The sequence below is a fragment of the Vipera berus genome, assembly GCF_964194415.1.
Source record: "Vipera berus genome assembly, chromosome: 5".
Classification (NCBI taxonomy): Eukaryota; Metazoa; Chordata; class Lepidosauria; order Squamata; family Viperidae; genus Vipera; species Vipera berus.
Genome location: NC_138207.1, coordinates 7,497,568 through 7,512,397, shown reverse-complemented (window position 1 = coordinate 7,512,397; position 14,830 = coordinate 7,497,568). Strand labels below are relative to the sequence as shown.

The 14,830-nt window shown below is 43.5% G+C and overlaps 1 protein-coding gene across 1 annotated transcript in view; it reads right to left on the bottom strand.

The window, feature by feature from the left end:
* The window catches only part of FAM131A (family with sequence similarity 131 member A), a gene marked incomplete at both ends in the record, with an annotated part of 78,954 nt that extends 70,699 nt beyond the window's left edge, over positions 1–8,255 (bottom strand). Inside the window, one exon of the mRNA XM_081329979.1 lies at positions 8,225–8,255. Within this exon, the coding sequence (XP_081186105.1) occupies positions 8,225–8,255 (31 nt within the window). The remainder of the gene's footprint in view (positions 1–8,224) is intronic.
* Positions 8,256–14,830: the final 6,575 nt, after the last annotated feature.

The following is a 14,830-nucleotide window of genomic DNA, read 5'->3' as shown; positions in this document are numbered from 1 at the left end:
AGTGGGTTAGGACGCTGAGCTTGTCGATCAGATGGTCGGCAGTTTGGTGGGTCGAATCCCGAGTGCCGCGTAACAGAGTGAGCGCCTGTTACTCGTCCCAGCTTCTGCCAACCTAGCAATTCGAAAGCATGTAAAAATGCAAGTAGAAAAATAGGGACCAATACGGTGGGAAGGTAACAGCGTTCCGTGCGCCTTTGGCGTCTAGTCATGCTGGCCACATCACCACGGAGACGTCCTCGGACAAGCGCTGGCTCTTCAGCTTTGAAATGGAGATGAGCACCGGCCCCTAGAGTCGGAAACGACTAGCACGCATGTGCGGGGGAACCTTTACCTTTACCTAATATGTTGTGTGAACTCAACTTGCCCTGATTACTCTGTCAGGGCATTGTGCAGAGGGATTAATTCCTTAACCAGGGTAAAATATTAAATGAATATAGTTTATGTCCTCCCCAGAATGTCACCCTCATTACCTTTGGCTGATCTAAATAACGATAAGCTATATTAGGAAGCTTAATATATAAAATACATTCATTAATGTAAATAAAATACATTCCGGGCAAGCAACTCACTCAAATGGCCTCGCGTCATTTAAAATAGTGAGCACTTCCTGCTTACGACGAGACAACAAAATTCCATATCTATTTTAAAACATTAAAAAATAAATAAATCTGGAACTTATTTATATTCTACTTTCACTCATTCAAACACAAAACCCAATGAATTGGAAGCAATTAAAATTCATTAACAACCAAAAATCAAGGAATAAACAAAACATCCTATCTCGGCACAAACGTCAGTTTGAAAAATCAAATGTCTGATTCAGGGGTCTTCAAACTTGGCCCTTTTATGACACGTGGACTTCAACTCCCAGAACTCCTCAGCCAGCATGCCTGGCTGAAGAATTCTGGGAGCTGAAGTCCACGAGTCATAAATGGGCCATGTATGAAGACCCCTGGTCTTGTTAAAGTCTGGCAGATAGTCATTGTGAAAATTAAGCTTGTATCCTTTGTCAAGGCGTTCCAGAGGCTCTTGAGCAGGGGTGTCAAACTGCCGGCCCACGGGCTGGAGTGTCATGGAGAAACCGCGCCCATCCCATTTTCGGCAATGGGAAAAAGTTCTGATACGTCGCGCGACGTCACGTGACGTCACGAGTTTGACATGCCTGCTCTTGAGGATGGGAAGAGAGAAAGAATACAGGCAGTCTTCGACTTACAACAGCTTGTTTAGTGTCCGTTCAAAGTTACAACGGCGCTGAAAAAAAGTGACTTATGACCGTTTTTCACACAGCTGTTGCAGCATCCCCAGGGACACATGATCAATATTCAAACCCTTGGCAACCGACTCGTATTTATGACGGTTGCTGTGTCCCAGGGTCATGCGATACCCTTTTGCGACCTTCTGACAAGCAAAGTCAATGGAGAAGCTAGATTCATTTAACAACCTTCTCAGCTAATTAACCCCTCCAGCGATTGCCTTAACAACAGTGGCAAGAAAGGTCATAAAATGGGGCGAAACTGACTGAACAACTGTCTTTCTTAGCAGAGGAAATTTTGGACTCTTCCACGGTGATCGTAAGCAGAGGACTACCTGGAGTTTCAAAGGCTGATAAGGGTGAATTAATTTTTTTCTTCAATTGCCTTATCCATATTTCTTGGGACTTCACTTTTACCAATACGTGCTTTTACCAATAGTTCTTCTTAAATCTTTCAAGGGAGCATTGGCGGAGATTATGTCCTGTTGCACATCACAATCTGCTTTCATCTTGCCTGGCACCGACAGGCCACTTACAAAAGGGAGGATGTTGGGTTCTATGGCATCGTTTCGAGATCCTGTCCATGCAATGTTCAAAAATCCGAAATCTCCCTACAGATTGTAAGCTTCTCTGCTGGTTTCCAGCGGGATTGCTACAAGGACCAGCTCAAAAGCAGAGATGAACGGAAAGGAAGAGATGCCTTTCTGAACAACGGACAGAGGTGCCGTTAGGATATTCCTCGATTCTGGGACCTGGCAGTTATAGCGACGGAGGCTGAAGCTACGAGAAGAGAAATAAATTCTCAGCTTTTGGATTACCAAAGGACGAGACCGTCCGTCGGACTCCCTAAGGTCCAAGGTTGAATTCCTTGCTTAAAAAGGGAACCAAACAGATGGAATGGAAGGAGTCTATGTTCAGGTAGTCCTCTACATACGACCACAATTGACCCCACAATTCCGGTTGCCAAGCAAGACATGAAGTGAGCTTTGCCCCGTTTTATGACCTTTCTTGCCCCAGTCACTAAGTGAATCGCAGCAGCTGTTAGTATCAGGGTTGGTAAGTGAATCTGGCTTCCCCAAGGGCTGTGTCAGAAGATTCGCAAAAGGTGATCACAGGATCCCAACCGTCATAAATACGAGTCAGTTGCCAAGCGTCTGGTTTTGATCACATGACCACAGGCATGCTGCAAACGGTTGTAAGTGAGAAAAACAGCCACAAGTCACTTATTTCCAGTGCTTTTTTTGTAAAAGAAAAAGGTGCCGGAACTCACACATGTCATACAAGCCGCCTTGCCTACCCTACAAGGTTCCATCCAGAAAAGGTGCCGGAACTCCGTTCTGAGCGTTCTATGAGAAAAAAAGCCCTGCTTATTTCAATGTCATTGTCACTTTGAACGGTCACTAAACAAATGGTTATATGTCAAGGACTACCAGTAGCCTAATCTTTCTTACTTTCCTCCCTCCCTGCCTGTCTTCCTATTTGATACACAAAGAAAAACACACAGATAGACAGACAGACAGACGGAGATAGATAGATAGATAGATAGATAGATAGATAGATAGATAGATAGATAGATAGATAGATAGATAGATAGATAGATAGATAGATAGATGATAGATAGATAGATAGATAGATAGATAGATAGATAGAGTGATAGAGTGATAGATAGATAGAGTGATAGATAGATAGTGATAGATAGATAGAGTGATAGATAGATAGAGTGATAGATAGATAGAGTGATGGATGGATACAGGGATAGATAGATAGATAGATAGATAGATAGATAGATAGATAGATAGATAGATAGATAGATAGATAGATAGATAGATAGATAGATAGAGATGGATGAATGGATAGATTAGATATAGATATAGATATAGATATAGATATAGATATAGATATAGAGATAGAGATAGAGATAGAGATAGAGATAGAGATAGAGATAGAGGTAGAGATATAGATATAGATATAGATATAGATATAGATATAGATATAGATATAGATATAGATATAGATATAGATATAGATATAGATATAGATATAGATATAGATATAGATATAGATATAGATATAGATATAGATATAGATATAGATATAGATATGGATGGACGGACAGACAGACAGATAGATAGATAGATATGGATGGATAGATAGATAGATAGATAGAGTGACAGATTAGAGAGATGGATAGATAGATGATAGACAGATAGACAGAGATGTGTGTGTGTGTGTGTGTGTATAAAGGGAGAGAGAGGTGATAGATGATAGATGATGGAGGATGGATGGATGGATGGATAGATAGATAGATAGATAGATAGATAGATAGATAGATAGATAGATAGATAGATAGATAGATAGATAGATAGATAGATAGATAGATGAAAGAGAAAGAGCATTAAATATAATTTGGGTGTGCTTTTCGTGTTTTTGCTTATTGGGGATTTTTTTGCTTTTTTTTAAAGCAGATTTTCTTTGTTTTCTATAGTATCTCATTTCCTGTTCCTTTGTTATTTCCTCTTTATGTCCTGTAGCACAGAGGACGGGTCTGTTGCCTTCACCATATTTTCCCCCATATTAGGTTTCTTCTTTAAAGAACTTTACGTATAAAGTGAATTGCCACATAACTCTCTTGGCATAGTTATGGCTATTCCGTTCATTTATATTTAAAAGTAATAAATAGTGTCTCTCAAGAAATGTTAACTGCAATGTTTTTAAAGTTTAAAGGAGGAGAAATAATAATAGTTGTTATTATTATTATTAATAGAAATAATAATAGTTAATCCTAGCCCTGGTTTGAATAGTCTTTCCATAACTTGATTGCTTGGCATAAGTACTTCAAACCAAATTGCAAAATATTAAAAAAAAAGAGGAGAGATTCCAAAGGGTTTTTGCATAAAACTGGTGTTTATCCATGCAGATAAATAACTCAGTTCCAGCGCATTGCCTCCGTTCTGCTTTTCCCAACCTGACATCCTCCAGTTGGGACTACAATTCCCAGAGACCTTTGCCTGCTTGAAGCCCCATCCTTTCTCACCCAGAACAAGCTCATATGCAGAAGGGAGGGTGTTGACAAGAGTACATTACCATCCAGTAGAGTGATGTAGCTCTACAGGTCTCATATAGGTAGTCCTCTACTTACAACCGTTGGTTTAACAAAGGCCTGAAGTTATGACAACACTGAAAAAGGTAACTGACGACCAGTCCTTGCACAACCCTTGCAGCATCCCCATTGTCACATGAACACAATTCGGGCACTTGGCAACTGCTATATTTTTACAACAGTTGCAGTATCACTCATCTCAACATGCCCAGGGGGCATATATAAGTTGTTATGGTATCCACCACTTCACAGAAAAAGGATGAGAAGGGCTTGCAGCTTAATTTTTTTTTAAAAAAAATGGTCTGGAATGAGAGAAATTTACCGACTAGGTGTAGTTTTCTATCCTTCTAAGACTGACCACAGAAATACTCCAGACGTAAGGGTGAAACAAGTTGGAAATTTATAGAAGGGAATATTTGTAGCTCGGGCTTGAACTGTAGGGTCTTTGGTGCTCTCTGAGCTTGGTCGTTTTCTTGCAGACGTTTTATTACCCAACTAGGTAACATCATCAGTACTGGTGATATTACCTAGTTTGTTAATGAAACAGCTGCAAGAAAACATCCAAGCTCAGAGAGAACCAAGGATCCCAAAGTTGGGAATCTTTTTTTTCCCTGAGTATCAAAACATAAGAGCCATGAAATGCTCAAGCTCAGCATCTGATGGCTACAAAGACTGACTAGATTTCTGTGGACGTTCACACGTAGGGCCTGAGATTGGTCATCCTAGGAACCTTCGCTTAGAGCAGAGGTCTTCAAATTTGGTCCTTTTATGACTTGTGGACTTCAACTCCCAGAATTCCTCAGCCAGGCACGCTGGCTGAGGAATTCTGGGAGTTGAAGTCCACAAGTCATAAAAGGGCCAAGTTTGAAGACCCCTGGTTTAGAGGCACACCATTTCTGATACCATCTCTGTAACCTTTAGCTACCTTGACTAGCAGCTATTGATAGTCATGTCTATGAATCATGCATCTTGGCTTTGTCTAGGCTAGGGAAAAGAAGGAGTAGAAGTGACAAGATAGCAGTGTTCCAATATTTGAGTCACTGCCCCAAAGAAGAGGGAGTCAAGCTATTCTCCAAAAGCGCCTGAAGGTAGGACAAGAAGCCACGGATGGAAACTAACCAAAGAGAGAAACAATCTAGAACTAAGGAGAAACTTCCTGACAGTTAGAACAATTAACCAGTGGAACAACCTGCCTCCAGAAGCTGTGAATGCTCCAACACTGGAAGTTTTTAAGAAGAGATTGGACAAGAGCCACTTGTCTGGAATGGTTATAGGGTCTTCTGCTTGGGCAAGGGGTTGGATTAGAAGACCTCCAAAGTCCATTCCAACTGTGTTTTATTCTGAAATTTCTGAAATCTCAGGTGCCACTATTGTGCCTTGTAGCTGTAAATTCCATAGTTTGATTCCATTTTTATGGGAAGAAAATTGCCCTTTGGCCTCTTCCCATTCTCCCACCTTAGTTTGAGGGGGAGAAGGCAGAGATTTTGGGGGAATCACTGAGACTGTTGACATTCTGAAGAAATAGCATAAGGGAGGGGGACAGGAGATTATAGATAAGCATGGGGATGTCAAGCAGAAGGAACTTCTTGAAGGGCAAGAGAAACTCTTGACCAACAGACAACCATGCCAATGCCTACTTGAAAAAGACCAGTCCTGAAGCTTTAACCACGATGGCGGTATTTTAGCCCACAAAGACAGATAACTAGGCGACACAGATGAATGCTATTTTACCAGCATTACCGCAATGGATCCAGAGTAGGGTGTTTTCCCCCCCTAGAATTAAATAGACATGCAGCAAACCCATCGCTTGATTACTGAATGAACCCATTTCATGGATGCAGACACTGCATTGATCCTTGAGCAGTCTAGGTCTGCAGAAGCCACTAACTCTCATCCTTCTCCAGGTTAAAATTAACCTTGCACTGTAAGCCTGGCGGGTTTTGAAGAACGCTATGTGCGTATGCTTGCATATCAAGATAAGCAGGCAAGCTTGGCATGTTTTTGTGGATGCAGCCTGATTAACCTTATCATGGGAAAGTTGCCATTGATGACCAATAAACAAGGTATGAAAACAATCCGTGCCTTCTCCTGGATCAACCACTGAATATCCAGAAAGGAAAATTCCTCTGGGTTTGGATCATTTGAGCACGCAGCAAAAGGCATGTGCACAAATGAATCCGTGAGAGAAGAAAAAAAATGAAGGGAAGGTTGTGGGTTTTTTTCTTTCAAATGAGGCACATTGAGGGAGAGCCTTTACATGATTGTTGTTGAGTTCAATCAAGTTATTATTACCAAGATCACCGTCTTTCTCTTTTACACAAAACCTGCCTCTCTATTAAAATCTTGTAACGCTTTCAGCTTTTCTGTTCGTCCTAAGAAGCTGTTCTCTGAAACCCTCGTAGCCAAATTCTTTAAGCCCTCTTTGCTGTCCACCCCCCCAGTTTTGGAATTCCATCACTAAGAAGAGATTTGTACAGCAGGTCAATTTTTAATGCCAGATGAAGATTTCTGGGTCTTAGGCCGATTTTTGTTATTGTTGTTCTGTTACATTATTAATCGCATAAGGATTGTCCAATCTGCCTGCATGTTGGGGTTCTTGATGCCTTCTGCAAGCGGCGCGAAGAAGGCTTGGTGGGTTTGAAGAATGGGATATTAAAGTGTAAGTAAATACTCCTATACGGTATACTGTATGCAATTGTCTACATTACAGGTTTTCTTCTTCACCTTCCGGGCAAACTTTCTGCAACTGTTTCTAGGACTCTACTGTGCTCATTCTACACTCTTCGACAGCGTAGAATTACTCCAAGTAACTCAGAGGTAACTCCTGAGAGAGAAAAAGAACCAATTGTTCTCAATTCCAAAGCAGCCAGAGAAGAAGGCTGGTGTCTAACCAGTTATGAGGGATAGGCCAGTAAGGAATTGTATATAATACTTCCAATTGGCGTGGAACAGCTACTCACTTCTCCAGACCATGCCAGAGTTAGAGGGGACCCTTCTGGGAGGTTTACTCATAACCTACACACATCTTGCAAAGCCAGCCTCTTCTTTTGCATGCCATTATTTTCACTTGCCCTGCTGGGCTGGGAGAAGAATCTGCTACGTCCACTCAACTCTCAGGTGCGTACCCACAAAATACCCACTCCAAAGCTAGGACCACAACTCAGCTCAGGAGTACAGTTCAAGGCCTCACTTCTTCCTTCTTCCTTCCTTTTTGCACCCCGGAGTAGAAAATACAATTTGTGAATCTGGTTAATCAGCTGGGGTTCTCCGCCCCACCCCCACTCCTGTCGCCTTTTTCTGCTTCTGGGATGGCAACTGATATTGGGGCGACGTGGGGGGGGCGGGGCGGGAGAGAGTGAAGGTCTGCTAAGGAGAACGGTTCCTTGGCAACGGCGAGTCTGCCCTCGCATGCTAATTGCGCCCGGCTTCGGCCGTAGTTGGCGACGCCGGGGCGAGGCGGGAGGGTGGAGAGCAATAACGCGAACGAAGGAAAACCCAACCTGCGGACTGCTGGAGAGCTGTGGGGCCAGGCAGTCCGGCGAAAGCCAACTGTGCAACTGTCACTGACCAAGAGCTGCATGCCCACGCCAGGAGGACCTGCCACGCCAGCAGGAAGCAGGAAACCTAACTGGGCTCGGCTGAGCGCATCCCGCCCACACACACACACACACACACACACACACACACACAAAGATTCCCCGCTCAGGTCGTTCAGGTTCCTTGCTATCACCTCCTCCCCCCCAACCACCCCCATTCTCCAGGGAGCACCCAGCATCTTCACCCGCCCATAGGGTGCCTGGTCCTGGTCCACGGCATATGCAGCCGCCTTCCTCCCCAGCCCCCACTTTCCACAACAATGAAGACAGTCTTACCGATGGGGGTTTTGGAGCCAATACAGCCCATAATCGACGGGGGCAATTTAGGATGGCGGTAAACCGTTGCTCCAGACCGCAAACATTGCCACAATCCCTCATGGGCCGGCAACTGGTAGGCAGGCAAACGGGGAAGCCGGTGGATGACCAGAGGAGCTCCTCTTCCTGGGGTTGAGCTGGCGATTGCCGCGAATGCCGGAGAGGTAGGTTGGGAAAACACAGGAGCGCGCGCACGCGCGAGCACTTTCACAAACACACACACACACAACCGCCAGCCTCCAGGAAGCGCGCTGGCTGGCTGTCTCCTCCCCGCTTCGGTTTCTGCCCCCTCGCCAAGCTGGCGTCTCGGGGACTTTGGGGCTGAGCCGCCTGCACGTTCGCCCACGTCACTGCTGCTAGCGCGAGTGGCGGGGTGGGGTGGGGTGGGGTAAGGTGGGGTGGGGGAGGAGAGGCGGGTTGGTCAACAGCCGAAACCGCGCTCTCGCTTCAGCACCTTGGACAGCGGCGAGCGCACACGCCGGCTGCTTTCAGAACCTTGGACAGCGCCGATGGCCCTGCAAAGGCGCCGTGGGGTTGCCGGTTCGTGAGCAAATTCTGTTGGGTGTGAGTGACGGCTCAAATGAGGTTGGGTAAAGCTGAACCAAGCCTCAGATTTGAGTGCCGTGGCTCCTGCAAGTGGCTTGGAAAGGCTTGGATCCTCTCACTCCCTCCCTCCCTCCCCCGTTCGTATCTTCTGGTCTGCCGCTCCCCGATTCATTCCTCAGCTTAATGAAACTGAGTTAACGACCCTAAGAGGGGAAGGTGCTAGTCCCCAAGAAGACATTAGAGATGTGCAACAGACATAGCAACCTTTCCCTCCAACTGATCTCTTTCTTTTTCTGACGCTCTTTCTCCAAAGCCCATGGTTGGCTTTTGAGGGGTTTTTTCCCGGGGCGTCTAGAACTCCCGTGACAAGTGGAGACAAGACCTGTTTTTATTATTGCAGTCCATAACAACACATGCTTTCGTGCCTCCTAAAGTAGGAAATACTGCATGGGGTGTGTAGGATGTAGCACACGTTCTTCTTCTGGTGGCTTTTTACATATTTATACCAGCTAGTAATTGGGCTGGAAAGTCATCCCCATTCTCGCTCCCACATCTTATGCAACACTTGAATCAATTTATCAGAAGCTGTCGTCCCAGGGACAATGACACTCCACCCCTTTCTAATAATATTACCGAGAGAGACAAGAAATATACCGAGGGCCTAAAGATCAAATCCAATGAGTAAAAGCTTGAAGAGCTTTTGTCGCCTGGAGGAGAAATTACTAGGAGATGATAGGCCACTTGAAGGACTGTGCAATGTTTTCTATAATTCTACAAAAGGTTAGCAACCAGACTAATTGTTTCAAAACACGACTGTGTTCACATAGCATGGTGGCTAAAGACTAACCGAATTATAGTGTGTTTAGTTCAGTTTCCTAGGTTTGCGTAACGACGGAATTATAAACCAATCCCCAGTTAGGTTTGCCTCACACAGCCAACTGAGATGTAGTTTAGGGTACTGTGTGTTCTCAAAGTTTCAACAAAGATGTTCTCTAAAAGATAGGTACCAATAAAGGAGACTATTTGTAGCTCGGGTTTGAAATGAGGGATACTTGGTGCTCTCTGAGTTTGCTTGTTTTCTTGCAGATGTTTCATTACCCAAACTAAGTAACGTCATCCATCAACATAACACTGATGATGTTACCTAGTTGGGTAATGAAATGTCTTCAAGAAAGCAGCCAAACTCAGAGAGCACCAAGGACCCTTCAAAGATTAGGTAGAATAGCATTATGGTACAAAGCCCTACAGCAGGGTTCTTCAAACTTGGCCCTTTTATGACTTGTGGACTTCAACTCCCAGAATTCCTCAGCCAGGCACACTGGCTGAGGAATTCTGGGAGTTGAAGTCCACAAGTCATAAAAGGGCCAAGTTTGAAGAACCCTGGTCTATGGAGATTCTCAATCCACTAGGTCATGGTTGTCCCAAAGGTGCTTTTCCAAAAGGCAACTCTTCGGGTTTTTCTCTTTGAAAATGTTTTGCTTCTCATTCAAGAAGATGAACTGAAGAAGCATCTTGGATGAGAAGAGAAACATTTTCAAAGAAAAAGTCACTTGTGGGGGAAGGTATTGGAGACAATGCCATCATCGGCCATCTGCAAGGCAAGCAAACATAAGTGGGTGAGCCCAACTTTGGCATAGACTATAGCAGGGGTCAGCCAGCATGCCTGGCTGAGGAATTCTGGGAGTTGGAAGTCCACAAGTCATAAAAGGGCCAAGTTTGAAGACCCCTGCCCTACAGTTTGAGAAACTAGTGAATGCACCTTTAGTAGAGGTGTTTAAGCAGAACTGGTGACCACTTTTCAGGGATGGCTTTTTTTTCATTACATGAGTAATGGTCTCTCGTGGACTGTGAGACTTTTGTGTTCATGTTAAACTTCAAGATCCTCGGGAAAGAAAGGGAAGGGACTCTGTAACTGAGATCTCAGATTACAGAGAAACTCAGCAAGAAATTGCTGGAATTGGGTAATGTCTAGTTTAATGAAAAGAAGGACTGGGAGTGACATGATAGCAGTCTTCCAATATCTCACAAAGAAGAGGGAGTCAAGCTATTCTCCAAAGCACCTGAAGGCAGGAGAAGAAGCAACAGATGGAAACTAATCAAGGAGAGAAGCAACCTAGAACTAAGGAGAATTTTCCTGACAATCAGAACAATTAATCAGTGGAACGACTTGCCTGCAGAAGCTGTGAATGCTCTAACACTGGAAGTTTTTAAGAAGAGACTGGGACAGCCCTTTGTCTGAAATAGTATAGGCTTTTCTGCCTGAGCAGGGGGTTGGACTAGATGACCTCCAAGGTCCCTTCCAACTCTGTTACTCTATTCTATCTGTAGTGAAAATGAGGACAGGCAAGAAATCACCACACTTTGGGGCATCTCATCTTGATTTCTTTTCTGTGACACAAAGCGGAGGAAGTATTGTGCCCATTGCACTGCTCACAAATCTAAATCCCCATTATTGCCAGAAGGGCATAGGCCAAGGGCGTTTCCACCATAATAACTTCTGAAGTTACATTTTCCAATTATTTGGCAGAGAAGGCAATGAAGAGGAGGATATTTAGACCACGCTGGCTCTTAAAATAGAGGGTAAAGATAGTTTCAAACCTGTTCAGTAGGATGAGAAAGGGTTTCCAAAGCAACTGACTGATGAAATCTCCTGTGGAACAGCTTTAACATTTTCAAAACTTTGGGAAAGACTACACTTTGAGTCCCAGGCCTGCTACTAGTCAGCAACCTAAAAGGTGTGTTTATACACAGGTCAATGGCTGTATTTTCAAAGCTTGCTAAGTTTCCCAAGTCTTCTCATCTTTTCTACTACCTTCTCCTATTAGTATCCTATTATTATTATATTACCTTGTTATCTGTATGTACATTGAAAGCTTCTGCCCCAGAGACAAATTCCTTGTGTGTCTAATCACACTTGGCCAATAAAGAATATTCTATTCTATTCTATTCTATTCTATTCTATTCTATTCTATTCTATTCTATTCTATTCTATTCTATTCTATTCTATTCTATTCTATTCTATTCCTATTCCTATTCCCATTCTATTCCTATTCCTATTCCTATTCCTATTCCTATTCCTATTCCTATTAATCTATTCTATTCTATTCTATTCTATTCTATTCTATTCTATTCTATTCTATTCTATTCTATTCTATTCTATTCTATTCTATTCTATTCTATTCTATTCCTATTCCAATTCCAATTCCAATTCCAATTCCTATTCTGTTCTTTCTCTAACCATCTGATTCTCTGCTGTCCCCTTTTCCTTTTGCCTTCCATCTTTCCCAACAACAGAGTCTTTTCCAATGAGTTCTCTCTTCTCATTAGGTGGCCAAAGTATTTGAGCTTCAATATCTGTCTTACCAAAGAGCAATTTCCATAATTCCCAGCTTTTGCCAGACCCAGGTCCCCCATTGGTTCCATCCAACGTTGGTTTTCCATAGTTCTCCATAGCTCCTCTCTGCTTTCAAATTCTTCAAAGCCTTCTGTCGACCCAAGGAATCATTTTCCTGGACTTTAATCTCTGCTGAGCTGGTTGTAGGTCATAGAGAGGGTGTCATCTAGGTGTAGATGTTTTTTTTATTGCCTTCAAGTCCTGTAAGCTCTATATAGAAGGCAGGGCAGAATTTTTCTGTTGTTCCAAAGACAGGGCAAGAAATAATTGATTTAATTTACAAAATAGATTTTTGTCAGCCATCAAGGGGAAAAAGTGCTAATGCTCACTGGGTTTTTTTCCAGGAAATGCTTACAGTTGGCACTTTTCCTTCAGGCTTAAACTGTCATCCACAAAGAATCAGGACCATACATTAAGTTCCATTTAAATTGATTTATTGCTCAAGCCTATATGTAAAACTCTAGTCAACTAATGGTCAGTACTTAAGATAAGAGTCAATGGAATTCGGGGGAGGGGGGGCTGGATTTGGAGCATTTGTGGATACTTAATGATTCTATACTGAGTCCTCTCTTGACTCGACCCCCAGTCTCTGCCTCTTCTCCCACATAATCTCAATCATGACTTTATTTATATTGTGAGCAGTTGTCTTTGAACAGGCATTTGGGTGTTTCCTAACAAACACTTTTAGAATACAGCTTATTTTGTTGAAAAATTCTGCAGATTTGGTATTTTTCTTGTTGCATTCTTGTGAATGTATTACTCTGTCCAAGAGAAGAACACAAGAAGAGAAGAAAGTTGATGTACATCTCGAAATTCAAATGAAAAGATGGTGATCTTCATTTGCCATCTGCCACAATTGGGATTTATTGAATTTCGCTTCTATTGACTAAGGACCAGAACTATAAACCCATCCCCGGAGAATAAGAAATGGAAACTGGCCAATAAACACTCAGAGGTCTTGATCTAATTTTAACACTTGGCTCCAGGCACATAATCTGGATATTCTTTGCAAATAATCTGAATGTGGTGCTCAGGTGAGATTTCGGGGTGAGATGGAGGCCTACATATTGACAAATTCAGCTGAGGCAGTCCAGAATGTGTGTCACTGATTCCTTCTCTGCTTTTCATATCTCTATTCTACATGTACAAGGAGTTTTATGTTCTACTTATCATAGCTTCAGGAATATACTACAGTAGTGAATTGCCAATTAAAAGAACTGAACATAAATGTCTACGGAGATTCTCAATCATCCAAGTCATGGTTGTCCCAAATGAAAGGGACAATTCACCACAGCCAACTCACCACAGCCAATTCACCAAGGCCAACGCACCACGGCCAACTCAGCACAGCCAATTCACCACAGCCAATTCACTACAGCCAATTCACCATGGCCAACTCACCACACCCAACTCACCAAGGCCAGTTCACCACAACCAACTCACCATAGCCAACTCGCCACGGCCAGCTCACCAAGGCCAGTTGACCACAGCCAATTCACCACGGCCAATTGACCACAGCCAATTCAACAAGGCCAATTCACCACAACCAACTCACCATGGCCAACTCACCACGGCCAACTCACAAAGGCCAAGTCACCACGGGACAACCCACCACGGGACAACGTGCTGCGGGACAATTCAACAATTCAGTTTAAGTATTGAAAATAATTTAAAAATTATTTTAATTTTTGTCATTCCCATTTCATTTTATCCCTCTTTTGGCAGCCTTTCTTCCATGATTCTATGCCACAATTTCTTCAATATTAGTGTAACCCTTGTCCCGCGGCGAGTTGGCCACAGAGAGTTGGCTCTGGAGAGCTGGCCGTAGCAAATTGGCCATGGCGAGTTGTCCTAGACCTGTCCCAACGGTTGTCCCAAGAAGGTTCCATGCCTGTTTTTACACTCTGAGGATAGAGATAAATCCCCAAATGGCCTCATGACTCTCAGAGAGCTAATGACCAGATGACTGCAAAGAACATAAATCCTTCTACTCCCCATGAGTCACTTAGAAATAAAGAAGCTTCTTGGAGGAGAAGCAAAATATTTCCTAAGGGGGGGAAAAACACGGAGGAAGTCCAGTTGCTTTTTTGGAAAAAAAAAGTTGGGACAACTTCTGTTTCATTGATAATGATCAATGGAATCAGTAGAACGCACCTTTATGCATACACAATTTTTCATCCAGGACTCAGGACACACAAGACTGCATGCACGGTTCTTCCAATATTTACCTGAAACACCAACTCTTAGAATGAAGCCAGGCTGTCAAAGAAGGTGGTGGCTGGACGCCATCAAAACTGACACCAGCCAGAGCACAGAACAACTCAAAGAAGCAGGGCAAGACCGGAAGAGGTGGAGAGACCTGGCCCATAGAATCACTAACAGTCAGACATGACTGAATGGTTAAATCACCGTCATCATCACCAACTCTTAGACAGCTTTGGCCGAGAGTGAGTGATTAAGCCAGTGTTAACCTTGGCTGCCTGGAAGACGGGTGGATTATAACTCCCAGAATTCCCCCAGCTAAAAAAGGTAAAGGTAAATGTTCCCCCGCACGTGCGTGCTAGTCGTTTCCGACTCTAGGGGGCCAGTGCTCATCTCCGTTTCAAAGCCGAAGAGCCAACGCTTGT